At 46.1% G+C, this 16,316-nt stretch overlaps 1 protein-coding gene across 1 annotated transcript in view; it reads right to left on the bottom strand.

Annotated features, from left to right (window-relative positions):
* The window catches only part of LMNB2 (lamin B2), a 37,211-nt gene extending 21,176 nt beyond the window's left edge, over nt 1-16,035 (bottom strand). The window contains exons 1-2 of the mRNA XM_068173815.1: nt 15,761-16,035; nt 6,375-6,511 (exon numbers count right to left, since the gene is read on the bottom strand). Of these exons, the coding sequence (XP_068029916.1) occupies nt 6,375-6,511; nt 15,761-15,997 (374 nt within the window). The 5' untranslated portion in view covers nt 15,998-16,035. The remainder of the gene's footprint in view (nt 1-6,374; nt 6,512-15,760) is intronic.
* Nucleotides 16,036-16,316: the final 281 nt, after the last annotated feature.

The raw sequence follows: 16,316 nt of genomic DNA, 5'->3' as shown, positions 1-16,316 counted from the left end.
CTAATGCTGCCCTATGTCAGTATGAAGCCATTCACCCTTGTCCTACCACTACTGCCTTGTCCCAGGTCCCTCTCCCTCTCTTGGAGCCCCTTTAGGCATTGGAAGGGACTCTGAGGTTTCCCTGGAGCCTTCTCTTCTCCAGGTGAACACCCACTGCTCCAGTGCAGAGGGGCTTCAGCCCTCAAAACACCAGAACATGTGGCCTCCTCTGGACTTACTCCAGTAGCTTCACATTATTCTGATGTTGGGTCCCCAGAACAGAATGCAGTACTCCAGGTGGGCTTGAGGGGGCAAATCACCTCCCTTGACCTGCTGACCACACTTCTTTTGATGCAGTACACGGTTTGATCAGCTTTCAGGGCTGCAAGTGCACATTGTTAGCTCAAATTCAGTCTTTCATCCATTGATACTTGTATCTCCTCCGGGCTGCTCTTGACCCATTCTCCACTCAGTCTGTGTCTGTGATGGGAATGACCAAACACATATGCAGAACATTACACTTGGCCTTGGTGAACTTCATAAGGTTCACACAGGCCTACTTCTCCAGCCTGTTCTCATCTCTTTAGATGCATCCCTTCCCTTTAGTGCATCAACTGCACTACACATGTTTTGGTTGGCTGCTCTTTCTTGTTAGAAGGAAATGCTTCCTGCCTCTTGCCCCCCTCATGCCCTAGTTTCACATTCAGTTTCAGGGTACTCTGGAAGTCTTAGAGATGATGAGCTGGTGGCTCCTGAGATAATAGGAGCCAACAGGGAAACATGTGAAATACCGCCAACAAATTAAGGGGTATTCATCTAAGAAGACGATACAGCCAACAGTCCAGCTGTTTCTCTATACCAAAACATGCAGGGTGGACAATAAATAAGAGGAGCTGGAAGCCACTGTGCTGCTGGAAAGCTGCTAACTAGTTGCTGGTGAAACTTGATGGGATGATTCTCATGACTGGACTTCAACTATCAACAGCTACAGGCTATCAAGAAGGGACAGGCGAGGAAGGAGGGGTAGAGGGGTTACCCTCCCCAGGAAGTGGACTGAATGTGAAGGGCTGTCTCTAAAGAACAGCCATAAGCATTCGAAAGCCTATGGGTAAGAATCAGAGACCGAGGCAACAACGGGAACCCCTGTGGTTGGCATCTACTCCTGGCTGACTGATCAACTGGAGCCTTTTTGCTCCAGCTACAGGAGGCATTGCACTCAGGCTCATCCTGCTGTGGGACCTCAATCATCCCAGCATCTGCTGGAAAAGTAGCAAGGCAAGCTGTAGGCAATCTAGGAGGCTGTTGGAGAGCACTGAGGATAGCTTGTCAAGGCAGGTAATAAACGGCTCTACCAGATGGGATGAGATACTGGACCTGATGGTCACCAACACAAATGAGCCAATCAGTGATGTCAAGACAGGAGGCAGCCTGGGTTGCAGTGATCATGCAGTCCAGCAGTCTGCAGTCCTGAGAGACATGGGTCAAGTAAAAAGTAATGAAGAATGAATTTCAGGAAAACAAACTGTCTACTGTTCAAGGAGTTGGTCAATTACACACCCTGGGAAACTGCCCTCAGGGACAAGGGAGAAGATCTTTTAGGAAGTTTTCTAGATCACAAGAGCTCTTTATCCTCAGGACTGGAAGGCAAGAGACCAGCATGGATGAGTTGAGACCAGGAGGTGAAATTAAAAGGCAAGAAGATAATGAAGAGGCAGTATTAGTACGGGCTGGTATCCTGGCAAGAGTATGGAGACATTGCCTGGTTGCGTAGGGATAGGGTCAGTAAGGCCGAGATGCAGCTGAACTTGGCAAGGGACGCCAAAAATAACAAGATCTTCTACAGGTATGTCAGTCAGAAAAGGAAGGTCAAAGCAAGTTACTTCTTCGATGAACAAGACTGGCAAAGTGGTAACAACAGAAGAGAAGAAGGCTGATGTATTCAAAAACTATTTTGCCTCAGCCTTCAATGGCAACCTCTCCAGTAGATGGACCACAAAACAGAAACTGGGAAGACAAAATAGCTCACACTGTAAGAGAAGGTTAGGTCTGTGACCACCTGAGAAACCTGAGTCCCAGTCTATGGGACCTGACAAGATGCACCCCAGAGTCCTGAGGAATTGGCTTATGTAGCTGCCAAGCCACTCTCCATGACATTTGAAAAGTCACAGCAGTCAGATGAAGGCCAAGGTAAAAGGGAAACATTGCACCCATTTTTCAAAAGGATGGGAAGGAGGACTTCAGGAGTTACTGACCTGCCAGCCACACCTCCATACCTGGGAACATCATGGAACAGCTCCTCCCAGAAGCTCTGCAAAGGCATACAGGGCACAGGGAAGTAATTCAAGACATGCAGTACAGCTTCTCCAAGTTCTGGCTGACCAACCTAGTGGCCTTCCCTTGCCACTGATGGAGTCACTTCATCATGGAAGGGCTATGAATATTGTCTGTCTGAACTTCTGTAAGGCCTTTGATAAAGTCCCCCCACAAAATCCTCTGATAATTGCACAGGTAAAATTAGAAAAAGGCATCAATGAAGAAAAGTAGTGTGCACATGCATAAACATAAAAGAATTTGAAAATTCAGAGCTAATTTGGCTTTTGTAAAGGAAGGCAAGGAGCATAAGCATAAGCCCTGCACAGAAGATCTCTGAGAGGGCCTTACTTCACCTCTGCCTAAAGAGGCCACAGTAAATCTGGTTACCCCAAAACACTTCCGAGTTCTGTAGCATTCCTGCCACTCACTGGGGTCTTAGGAAACATCTCTGAGTCTGATGTAAAATACTACCTGGAGCTTACCCTTCTTCACACATCAGCAGCTCAGAAGCACTCAAAATGCAACTTTGTTTGAGAAATTACTCATAAATAAAATACAGTACAAGACATAGAACAGTGTTATAGTACAACAGCATCTTGAATACTGGCTGAAGTTCCAAATCTGCAGCTTTCCTTCCCAAGAGGATACACTAAAACAGTAAAAATGACAGAGAGGATAAAATGTTGATTGAAAGCACAAAGCAGCTTCAGGAGTAGCAAGCAACTAAGCAGTAAGATGTTTCCACTTGAAAAAAAGAGATCATTAAAGAGAAAATCTTAGGAGACATGAAGGAGAATACAAAAATAAAGGGATAAATGAACAAATGAAACTGGGCAGGCAGATTGAACAACATGTTTATACAATACGTAGGTAAACTCAGAATCCCCTTGCTATGTCTAACAACTCCACAAACAGCTGCTCTCAGAATACTGGTTGCACTGTGAAATGCAAACCCATGATGACTATTATACAGAAGCCAGCTGGACATCAGAAGTCCCTTAGCTGAAGGGAATTGTTGAAGACTGGAAGAGTATTCCAGAGAACTGCTGCTTTGCATGCCACATTCCTCTCTTCCCTAGACAAATGGCTTTTAACAGAAATCAATTAACGGGCTAAGTAGACCTTTGGTCAATTCAATTCAAACTACTCCAGAAAAAGCCTTGGGATGCTTCTTGTTGACTTAGTAGGGAAAATTATATCCAATTATCTCAAACACTAAAAATCCCCCAGAAAATGTTACAACATTGGTAACACAGTAAGAGAAAAAAATCTAAACTAAACAAATATGTCCCCCAGAATCCAAACCCTAGGAGTTGAATTTACACTCACGCGGAACCCTGGGGTAGTGTTATCTGTCAGTATCTGAACAAGATACAGAAAGACAACCAGAAGTGGACTCTGAAGTCCATTACATCAACAGAAAAACTTTGTTCTTTCCTAGACCACAGGCCCTGTCCCAAATCCTTGTGTCCCATCCAAGGCTCTTGATGCAGGTTGGTCAGCTGCTTCAAAAGTTGAAATTGTGCAAGTAGACAGCCCCAGGAAAGAACTAAAAGCAGGGTAAGCCTCAGGCTCCTTTGGGCACAAACTAGGCTTGATGTTACCACTTCAAATCATACCCTGTGACTTCCCTGGAGTATCTTCAGTGCCTTCAGGGCTTTCCATGCTCACAAACCCAGGCTTTGGGAGAAAAAAGGAAATGGGGAATCTGCTAATAAACCAGGAGGTTGACTGTGATCCTGTGTTGAGAGAGAAGTCTATTATCTCCTGTCCCAGCAACCCAGCCTATTCCAAGCAAACAACAGAATGGTAGTGTTTGGGATCACTCCTGGCCAGACTGTGCTGGCATCCTTAAATCTCTCCTCTGTTATGAGCGTGAAAGATAGAGGCAATAGTAGTGAATATAAACTTATGCAATAACCTACTCTTCCGTTACACAGTTCTCAAAGTAAGTCTGGTCTGAGAGAAGCACCATCTGACTGTCAGCATAGACAGGGAAGCTTCAGTAATGAGCTACATGTCAAGTGAACACTGCAAATCAGACAAAAAATTGAAAGCTGCACTTACAAGAATCATATTTAAAATCTGGCCACATCACAAGCTAGACACTTCACGAACACTCCAAGAACATTACAAGCATCTCAATGGACTAGAAGGAATTAAGTAGAAGAAACTCTGAAGCTGAGGAATTCAACTCTACTGCTATGAATTGTAAACACAGAGAGAAACCCAGAAAACCAGGTATTTTTTCATCATCTATTGCAGAAGACAAGCAAACAAAAAGATGAAATTAGTTTGGTAGAATTGGTCATTGAAGTGACTGGTAAGGGGCAACTCAGTTGTCCAGACAACAGATGAGGGGGTGATCCAAGGGAAAACACCATCTCCATCACTTTACATGCACAATTTTCCACAACAAGGTATTTGTAAAATCTCTTAGGGCTGTCAAAAGTCTAAAGAACAGGAATCAACTGGATTCTCACTACCTGCCAAATGAAGATACTTCTAAGGATACCTTAATCAAAACAGAGAAATACCATCTTGCAGAACATGAGAGGTGAACCAAATTCCCAGTTACTACTGTTGCTGTCTCATAGAGTTTGCTTTAAAAGCCAAGCAAGAAGAGTACCTGCTATCACAAGACGAGAGAGACAACCTTAAAGTCCACGTGATGCCAACTGCCATGCAAAATATACTAGCCAAAATAAATGCCAAGACTGCTGGCCTGAGGCTTTGAAGAGGAAAAACAGTCCCAACAAGAACATCCCAGTAGGGCCAGATGGGATTCACCTTACTGCACTTCAGGGGTTTTACAGCTGACCTACTTACCATAGGGGTTTTTCATGGTTAACAAAAACTGAGCTAACCAAGTCCACAAATACCAGAACACAGCTTGCTTGACCACATGCAGACCTATGGTATTAGCCATGCTTCAGCAGACTTTATACCGACTCACTCAACTGCAGATGCTTACACTATCGCTATTTCATGTTTGGACAGTTGTTTTAGGACAAATTCCAAAAATATCTCCAATGGCTGACTTTAAAAAGAAGGCCCAGCAGAAAAAATGAGTATCCAGTGATATAGCAAAATTTACAGAGAAAACATGAAATACTTTATCACAAATCAACTAGCTAGTCAGAAAAAAAAAATAAAAGACAGGAGAGGGAAACACTTAAGTCCTTTTATAACCACTTAGCTGCAAATGAAGAGAGATGAGAAACTTAAAGTAGGCCTTAGTGGCACTGCCAGATTAAAACCTATTTTATGGCTGACAACATTGATAAGCAGGTGATGTACATAATGACCTGCTCAGGAAAAATCTGTAATTCACAAATCTTATATATTAAAATGGGTAGCAAAATTCAATTTGAAGCAAAAATTGATTTTTCTACTACATATATTAACTTTTAAATTAAGTTTCTACTGCTAAACAGTATTTGATTACAAATAATTCCCATAAGAATTGAAATAATGGATTCTACTTGGCTTCAGGAACTAGTTTATTATGCCAATTCTCTGTGATGCAAGCTGAACAGCAGTTTAAAAAAATTAAGTCAGTACAAGGTCTTCTCCCAGCACATTGACATTGTAGCTTCATGTCTTTTCAAGGCAACACTGCTTCTATATTCCCAAACTGCTTAGGGCCAACCCTTTCCCTTTTCCTCCATTTCTCCCATCAGTCATACAGTGAATCAGACAATAAATATCATTAATTAACCCTCCTTGAATGGATAAATTTTAATCTAGACCTCTTTCTCAATCCAGTTTACCAAGTAGCTGCACATACACACGTTCACGTAAGGGGAGGTATGACAGGACAAAGCAGGCACAGCCATTTGCTTGAGTCTCACATGACGCGACATTCATCTTACATTTACAAATACACTTGTGTATATACTGCTGGAATTATGTGTTCTGACCAGTTGTACCAACAAGTTGAAGGATTTTCCCTCTGACAAACCTGTATCTTCTCATGGATCTGCTTCCAAAAGGCGTTTTAAGAAGCATCATTAGTATAATTTCCACAGCAAATATTGCCCATTCTAATTGAAAGAAAAGAAATTGAATACTCTCCTCACCTTTTATTAAACTCCTCAAGTTCTGCTGTCAGTTTTCCTATTTCAATTTGTAATCTAGCCCTCTCTTTGGCAGTTTCATCCAGAACTCTTCGAGCATCAGCCAGTTCAGACTCATAGAGACTCTTGATTCCACTCACCTAAGGTGAAAAAAAAAAAATTTGGGTATGAGAACATCACAACAACTATCAAAGAACTGAAACATAGGACCAGGTTACACACAAGTCTCTTTGAAAAAGGGTGTATGATATGATTTCTGCCATTTAAGAACATTCTCTATTGAACATTTTCCATTAATGAGCAGCCCAAAGATTTAGTTTTCATTACCACTGTGACAAAACATACTATGTTGAACTGTGCAAACCTTCCCAAGAGATAAACTGAACTAGATCAGTGCACCTTACAATCTTAACTTCAATTACTTGCTCTTATTCCCAATACTGCTGCTTTGGGAGATTTTTTTTTTTTTTTAACACGTGAAGACATTTTGTGGAATAAAAGCCCAAGGTCCCATTTTGACTCTGCTGTTCTTCCATTACAAAGCTACAAAAGGTCTGAAAACAGATGAACTACAGAAATATGAACTGTTCAGAAATGAGCTTCCACTCTTGTTCTCTATGTCAGAGGATAAAGAACTACAGACTTCTTCCTGTCCCAAAGTAACCTATCATATAATCAGAAATACAGACTGCATGAGGCACTATGAAGTAATTGTATTGATTTATTAAAGAAATATGGATATTGATCTAGTACCGATATCCAACTGTGACAGACAAAAACTCTCTAATAGTTTAAAGTTAGAAAGTGTATGTTTATTACGATGCCGGGCAGCGTGCGGGATAGCTCCCAAATACACACTGCCCCTTTCAAATGATTACAGAGTCCTTTTATCCATACAAGTATTGAATACCCAAAATACAAATACATATTAATAATTTTGGTACATCCCATTCCTCGCTTCATATGCTAATCATTTCAAAAGCTATTAAGCATGCATAGTTTGTTCCTTGAAATGGGTCGGTGGTCCCTTTCATGAGGAGGGGTCCCAAAATGAGGAAGTAAATGAGGTCTTCCTCATTCTGACCTTTCTACCTTTTCAATGCAAATATGGCAAATGAACTCTTGGTAGAACTCCCATTCCCTGTTTTCAATTGGTTTCAGAACAGAGAAGGCCCACAACTGTCTTATGTTCCTAAAAGCTATTTGTCAGTTTCTATATTCTTCATTATAAAGCCAGCTAACTAAACATTGTGTTGATAAGCAATCAATTACTAGTTAGTTAACTACTAACTCTTAACTTCATCGAGGCCTACTCATTTATTTTAATTAACTCTACTAAGGCTTTTCTCTAACTAAAATCTTAGCTCCTCTAAAATCTCTTAATCCCTTAAAGTTTATTTCACTATACCTTTATGTTTTTTATAAGGCATGATTATTTCAAAGTTATATCAGACAGCTAAAATGTATAGACCATGTAAGATTGCTACTTTTGCTTCTGTGAAAGGATACCAGAACAACTTAATAGAATCATAAAATATGCTGTTAGACCTGTCAGGAGCATCGAGTCCTACTCCTGGTACTGCACAGGGCACCCCAACAATCCTACACTGTGCCTGAGAGTGTTGCCCAAATGCTCCTTGAGCTTTGGCAGCCTTGGTGCTCTGAGCACTTCCCCAGGGAGCCTGTCCAGTGCCCAACCACCTCCTGGGAAAAAACCTTCTGATGTCCAAGCTAAACCTCCCCTGACTCAGCTCCATGCTGTTTCCTCAAGCTCTCACATTGGTCATGAAAGTGTATAGACTGGTACCTGCCTCTCACGAGGAGGCTGAAGACTCTCCTCATGAGAGGTTGAAGACTGCATTGAGGTCTCCCCTCAGTCTCCTCCAGGCTGAACAAACCAAGTGCCCTCAGCAGCTCCTCATACAACTTCCCCTCTAGACCCTTCCCCATCTTTGTGGCCATTCTTTGGACATTTCTCTATTAGCTTAATGTCTTTTTTATACTGTGGTACCCAAAACTGCCCCCAGAACTCAAGGTGAAGCTGCTCCAGTGCAGAGCAGAGAGACAAATCCCCTCCCTCACCCAGTTGGCCTGATGCCCCTAAGGACATGGTTGGCCCTCCTGGCTCCAGGGCACTGCTGACTCAAATCCAACTTGCCATCAACCAGAACCCCGAGGCCCCTTCTGTAGCTCCTCTTCAGCTTCTTGTTCCCCCGTCCATCCACACAACCATGGCTGCCCCATCCTAGGGGCAGCATCTAGCACTTGCCCTCGTTAAACTTCACATGGTTGGTGATTTCCCATCTCTCTGATTGGCCAGCATTTCTCTGGAGGGCCTCCCTACGCTTGCAGGTGTTGACAGCTCCTCCCAATTTAGTGTCACTGGCAAACTTTCATAGAATCCCTCTGAGTCCTGCATCCAAGGATCACTGATGAAGATGTTGATGGGCTAAGGTTGGAGACCCATGAAACTCCACTTGTGATCAATGTCACCCTGATGTCCCTCCATCACTATAACCCATTGTGTCCAACTCGTGAGCCAGTTCCTCACCCAGCACGTGACAGGGTTATCCAGCTGTACACTGAACATTTAGTCTTGTGGATCCTGTCTCTCTGAAGCAGTTGTGAATGCTGAAAGACAGTTCCATGGTAAAAGAATCAAAGAATGAGTTGAGTTGGAAAAGACCTTAAAACCCATCTCATTCCACCCCCTGCCATGTGCAGGGTCACCTTCCCCTATCCCCGGTTGTTCCAAGCCTCAATCTGGCCTGCACTCTTCCAGGGATGGGGCAGGCACAGATTCTCTGAACAGAGCGGAGGTGCAGAATCCCCGCTCCCCTGCTGCCCACACTGGGGCTTAGCCCGTCACAGAGGGGGTTTGTGGGGGCTAGTGCCCATGATCAGGGCAGGCTGAGCCACTAACACCCCCAATTCCTTCCCAGAGTGACTCTCAATCCATTCTCCACCCAGCCTAAACTTGTGCTTGGGGTTTGCTGTAGAATCCAAAACACTGCTGCCAACAGTAGTTGTGTAATCCAGAGTTGCTCTACAGGATCTGTTTGGCTATCCTCAAGCCCTTCACGCTCCCCACACCACCTGGGCTCCGATGCCACTGACAATCACTGTCTTGATTTGAAAGACAGGTGTCTGCCAAGGAAGGCAGAAACCTCCATAGGAATGGAAAATGTGACCCCACTCTCCCCAAATTATTATAACTTGGAAATTATGGGACTTTCAGGCAAAGATATGGGAAAATCAATAGAAGTTCTTTAGTAGTATGTGCATGTATAACAAGGCAAACAAACAACAGCAGCAGCAGCAACAACAAACAGACCCAGTGCCAGCCCGAAGCACGGTCCCAGTCCCAGCCCGAAGCACGGACCCAGTGCCAGCCCGAAGCACGGTCCCAGTGCCAGCCCGAAGCACGGACCCAGTCCCAGCCCGAAGCACGGACCCAGTCCCAGCCCGAAGCACGGACCCAGTCCCAGCCCGAAGCACGCACCCAGTCCCAGCCCGAAGCACGCACCCAGTCCCAGCCCGAAGCACGCACCCAGTCCCAGCCCGAAGCACGCACCCAGTCCCAGCCCGAAGCACGCACCCAGTGCCAGCCCGAAGCACGCACCCAGTGCCAGCCCGAAGCACGGACCCAGTGCCAGCCCGAAGCACGCACCCAGTCCCAGCCCGAAGCACAGACCCAGTGCCAGCCTCTCCCGGCCGCAGGCACTTTCTCCTTTGGTGCAGTTCCGGGCACAGCCAGCAGGGGCGCCGGTGGCTCCCGGCCGGGCGGGGCAGGTGCGATGATTCCCCCGCGGCTGCAGGGGGCGCTGTGGCGCGGGCTCAGCCGCTCTCCACACGGCAATGGCCAGTGAGAGAGGGAGAAGGGGCTTCCTTTGCAAGCCCTCAGTGGGCAGCCGGTCTCAGCGCCACTTGGGAAGCTGAATGGCCTGCAGCAGGAACCTCAGAGCAGCAAGCTGGAACAGCAGCAGCAGCAGGCACACCCAGAGTGGCAAACACATTGGAGGAAAAACTCAGAAAGTGTGCCAGGAGAGGCCGGGGTCAGGGAGACCCAGGGAGTGTAGCAAAAAGCAGGATGCAGACGCAGAAAACAGTGAAGCTGGGCAGTGGCAGCTAGGAGACACTCCTTCACAGGAGCTCAGCGTTCCGGGTGTTCCGCTGGGGCACCTGAGTAGATGAGGGTCCTTCCCAGTGAGGTTGGTGTTGAAAAGGTCACAGTTCAATGGCCGCTCTCATAAGCAAAGGCTCATACATGGCAGTAGAAGCAGTACAGCACAGAACTCTGTGGGGGCAGCAAATTCTCCCTGCAGTAGCAGCAGCCCAACTGCCTGCCTTCTGACCCTGAGAGCGAGTGAGGAGCTAAGTCCAGCCCCTGAACCTCCAGCCAAAATCTCATAGTGTCTGTGCACTTCTCAAGAGAAAGCCCTCCACCTTAGGTACTGTAGCCAGCTGCACCCCTTCTGCACATCTTGGCCTTTGTCTTTCTCAAGTATCTACAGTTCCAGTCTCTTAGGCAACAAATGGGAGAAAAATTCCATAAGAGAAAGAAAAGGGAAAGAACCCAAAAAAAAAAAAAACCTCCCAAAAATAAACAAACAAACAAAAAAAGCACCAAACCAAAAAAAAAAAAAAAACCAAACAAAACCTACCCCTAACTTCCAACAATCACTCGGAGCCAGGTGGTTATGTCTGATACTCTTCAGGTCCCTCTCGCCACTAGCACCGGTCCCTTTGTTGAAGAGCAGAAGGGATAAACTCATATGGCCATGTGAGCTTCAGCAGACTCTCTACAATGCCCAGAATACAAACCCTGGGAAGCAGCAACGAACATTCCCAGATGACAGGTTAGGCCAGCAAATGGGTCCCTCAACTGTGAAAATGGAAACCCCATCTGAAGGCAATGGAAAAAAACCCAAAATGTTCAGCAGAAAGCAAAAGGACATGCTGCAGCCCAATCCACTTCATGTCCATGTGTGCCCAAGCGTAAATCTTCCTGCACAGAGGCCAACCTAGACACCCTTATTGCACTACAAATGTGCTTTCACTTTTTTACCCCTTCTTTTGCTGGCAAAAGAGCCTGTGAGTTTGTAATTGGGCAACACATGAACAAGGAAATAGAAAGAGAAAACAGAGATGCTTACATAGCAATCTCTGGAAGATACAACTGCTGGATGCTCTCACCTACCTCTGCTGGGAGCATTCAAAGCTCAGCAGGTCAAGGGCACACACACCAACACAGACCCTCTCAAAGCAACCCCACTTGAGAAAAGCTGCAAGATGTCACTTAGTGAAGACTTGAAACACGTCAAGAAGGCACTGAACCAACATGCTAGGCAAGAAACATGTTCCAGCCAACCACAAGTGACTCCAGACAAATTTGGTGATGAAACATTAATCTCGTAAGAATACATTAATGTGCAAAACACAAGTGTATTGCCACCAGGTGTGGCTTAGTATGTTCTTATTTAGCCAGTTATAGATTGACAAAGGACTGCCAGTCAGCTACGGCTCAGGCCCACCAAGAATATCAGTCAAGTTCTCAAGAACAATGAAGATATGTGTTACATCACCTCCCAGATGACATCTACAGTGCCAGAAAACCATTTAACTCAATATTTCAGAGGATGCAACTTGAGTGACCCAATGTCCACAGCGGCATCTAAGCATGTATTTTGCAGGTGACAACTAGGCAACACCAGACCCTCATATCATGGTCATGACAGTAGCTCTGGTCACCACACATGATGTACACAAAGGGCATGGTAGCTCCAACACGGGCAGGTAAGAGGAAACCACGTGAAACTGCAGCCACCTGCACTCACACCCACAGAGATGGAAAGACATGGATGAAGAGGGAACCCCATAGATCCTGCTTTTGTTAAAAGGGCAATTGCCGTCAGCAGCTGAGGTTTCCAAGGATCTTATTTTTCTAATTCTCCTTTGAGGGGGTGAGCACAGTGGGGTGTCCTCATAACAGTGCAGTAATCCCTCCTGTCCCCATCAAAACATCTGTTCAAGAAGGCTACAACCATAAGCACTGCAGGAGAGGGCAGGGAGTTAGTAAAAGGGAATTGAGGAGAGCTGTAGGACTGTTCTCTTACCTCTTCCATTATGTCCCCTCCCAGCCTCACCAATTATGTTATTGCAACAGTGACCCCAACACAGTGAGAACAGCATCAGTCATGTACTAAGGATGTAGAAAAACAAGGGGATAAGCTCAATTTCTCTTCTGTCACAGGCTAACTTATACCAGGGCAGTGATGGAGGAAAGCAGAGAAGGAACAAGAACAGTTAGAGGTTCCCTCAGCCACATCTGCAAACTTTTTTTTTGTATTTGTCTGAGGGCTTACAGTATATACTTTTTATCTGCCTAGATGCCTACTGCATACAAGTAAAGCAGCATTGGACAAGGTTAGGAAAAAGGCTATAATTATTAAAGAACTAAAGATGAATCAACTGCAAAGCTTCTTTTCTCTGCTGTTAAGAGATGGCAGCCCTGTGTTCATCAAAAAGAACAGGAATGATATTGTTCTACGACCATGCTGAGACTGCCACACAAACAGCAAACAGCTGCTTTCTGCAATCTTGTTCAAATTGGTGATTGAAACAATGAGGAAAAAGAACATCCTGATCAGCTGATGATTAAAGAATCTCTGGCAGAAGAATGACTACAGTCCTTGCCTGATCAGCATCAGTAGAACTTCTCTCATCCAGAAGATACTACCCTAAACCAGAACTATGAGCACAGATCAAAACTGTTCCCACACATGCAGGGTGGGGGCAGGGGGTGTCAGGAATGGTCACCCATTACCAAGGACATGTCATGTCAGTAAATAACAGTCTCACCCAGCTCAGGTATGGTCCCTGTGGGAAACTGGAGTGACAAGCAAAGAACATCTCTCTCATGACAACCATGGTTCTGTATACTGCTTGCCATAGCTATCCTTAACCTTGATAAATCCACCTTTGATCATGGACCCCATCATCTGCTCTCTAGACATAAGTCTCAGGTAGTAACCAATAGCCCACTGGTGACCAGTTCTGCCTGTCTGCTTCTCACAATGTGCAGGATACCACCTACCACAGTGGCAGGTGATTTCTGCCATTACAAAAGAAAAACCAAATATAATATTCAATTAGCTTTTATAAATAATAAATAAGATCAGACTCAAATTTACACACAGTTGAGGACAACAAACACAAACTTTCATTTTGAACACCGTGGAAAAAGAAAATAGTCTCCTATAAGCATGCAGAGCTTAGATGCTTACATATATAAAGATTTAATAATCCAGAAAGAACAGTATGCAAATTTCACTGGACTACATTTAACTGTACTTCTACACAGAAGTTAAGAGCTGCTTTGGGGTTTGTTTTGGGGGGGGTTGTGGGATTTGGAGGGTTTATTTTTTATTAATATCTTATTTCACACTAAGCCTAATCATTTTATGAATGCAGTTAATAATTGTTAGAATTTGCTGAATTGTCAGCAGAAAATCCAATTTACTAGGTTGGTCCCAAAAGTGAAAGGACGGGATTCTTCCAATCCAATAAATTGAAAATCTGACAACTATGTAAAAGCTTACTGCTTCCACAGTCCTGAACCAATGTCCACTACCCAGTACTAAAACAATAAAACTATAAAGTTTCCTTTTGTGCACATATACAAAGAATAAATAGACTTTCCTAAAGGGATGAGGAAAGTATTTAACAAAGGCGGTCCAGAGACAAAACAAAGCATCACTGCAAAAGAAAAGCTTGATGAATCCTGAAGAAGTTTATTATGTCTAAAGATTAAGACCTTTTTGAAATCTGGTTGAAAAAACCGGAGACAGAAAGCTCAAAGTAACCAAAAGGTTAAAAAGTAACCACATATTCTCCAGTTTACTTTCTGATTACCGCATCAAAATACTTTTCAGAATTGCTCACACAGAACACTGTTACAAGCTGGTTTACGCTCGTGTTAAAAGTCGAATGAAATTATATCTACATTGTCTGCTTGTCCTCTTACTCTTGCTACGTGTGCTGTCAGTAGAATTACATTCTGCCTCTCGCATTTCAAAGGGATACACCTTCTAGCCTCCAGCGATCTACAGCTTAGAAGTTCCCCAAATTAGATATGTTTATTTTGTTTATAGCATGATTTCACACGGCAAGTGATGTTTCATGCTTAGAAACAGCTAGCGATTTTGAAAGCATGGAAGTTACAATATATCATTAAGTGATACAAAGGGACTTTAAAGGTACTTCGGTTTTGGGCATACATATCCTGATTGCAGGTACTCCAAACCATCTCCGAATAAGACACTATAGTATCTGCTCTGCTTAAACTAAATTAAATCAAACCCTCCTCCCAACACCCCGAGTACCATTAAATCAGCTTCTCAAGGGGTGAAAAAAAGAAAAACAAAAAAATTAAAAGCTACACAGTGGCACAACGATCCATCACATCCCAGAAGTTACAGAGCAGACTGTTTATTGATAGGCTTTCCACAGCACCTTAACATCATCTCAGTGGTGGAACGCCGCATCTTGCTGAGAGGGTTTGGGCTTGCACAGGACAGGAATGTCCCCAGTGTGTCACCAACTACATCCTTCCGCCATAAGGGAACGAGAGTACCGCGGAAAGCAGACACCACAGAATAGGGAAAAGCAAGGTTTAGAACAAAAAAAAAAATCACGCAGTTTTGCTTCCAAAATTCGAGGAAACAAATCAGAGTCGCTTACACGGATCTGATTCCGAGTATTTACGGAGGCCGTAAAAGATTTCCTACTGTCAGAGGCAAAGCAAGTTTAAACTCTTTCAAATCTCCCATCCCATTGCATCAGCCATCAAGACAGAGGCCGTAAGGGACACCCAACACCCCAGTACCAGAGTACGCGTGTGCTGTGGGCGCGGGGCATTGGAGGGCTCGGACCGCCTGCGGCCCCGGCCGAGCCCCGCCCGTGGCCAAGGGAACCGCAGCGGCTCCGCGCTGCAGCCCGGCCGGCGCGGGAGCCGCCAATACCGCCCGCAGCGCCGCGTCCGCCCCGCTCCACTCCCTCCACCGCCACGGGCTCCTCCCCGTGCCGAATCCCGGCCTGAGCTGCCTTGAATATGTCGCCAGTAGCCCCTCAGCGCGACACCGCGGCCAGAGAGCCCCCGGCCGCCCCGAGGGGCCGCACGGGTAGGTGCTGGGTGAACATAGCCCCCGCTCCCCGCGCGGCGCACGGGCATGGCGCGGCGGTCACACGGAGCCGCCACAGCGCACCCCGCGCCGCGCAGGGAACGGGCGGGAACTGGCCAGGCGAGCCCTGGGCCGCGGACCTGCCCCGGGACGGAGGCGGGGGGCGCCCCACGAGCAGTCGCTGCTGGACCCCAACTCCGGCCGTACCTCCCGGGTGGTGACCTCCTCTTTCTCCGATATCTTCAGGAGCAAACGGTCGTTCTCCAGCTCCAGCGCGCGCACACGGTCAATGTAAACGGCCAGGCGGTCATTGAGCTGCCGCAGTTCCTCCTTCTCCTGCAGCCGGGAGATGCGGGTCGGCGACAGCGGGGTCCCACCGGGGGTGCCGCGGCTCGGAGTGCCTGACATGGCGCTGGGCTGGCAGGCGGGCGGGCAGCGACTCATTCAATCCCGCCGCACCGGGGGAGGGAGCGCTAAGATGGCGGGCGGGCGGCCCCTCGCGCCGCGGCGCCGCCTGGGACATGCAGTCCCGGCGCCAAGATGGCCGCGGGGTTCAGCACTGCCCACCATTTTGCGTCCGATCAAGGCTCGCGGTTGCCGTTCGGACTGCGCGTCAAGGACAGCCGAGCGTGGGGCCGGTTCTGAAGCGAAGAGGTTTTGGTGGCAACTGCGGAAGGGGCCGGAGTGACCAACAGGACTGACCGTCACCCGCTCCTGGCGGAGCAGCAGCCCAGATCCGTCACGGGGCTCAGGCCCGTGGGCT

The sequence above is a fragment of the Anomalospiza imberbis genome, chromosome 27 (assembly GCF_031753505.1).
Source record: "Anomalospiza imberbis isolate Cuckoo-Finch-1a 21T00152 chromosome 27, ASM3175350v1, whole genome shotgun sequence".
Classification (NCBI taxonomy): domain Eukaryota; kingdom Metazoa; phylum Chordata; class Aves; order Passeriformes; family Viduidae; genus Anomalospiza; species Anomalospiza imberbis.
Note: the sequence above shows the minus strand (reverse complement) of the source record. Positions and strands in the feature narration are given on the sequence as shown.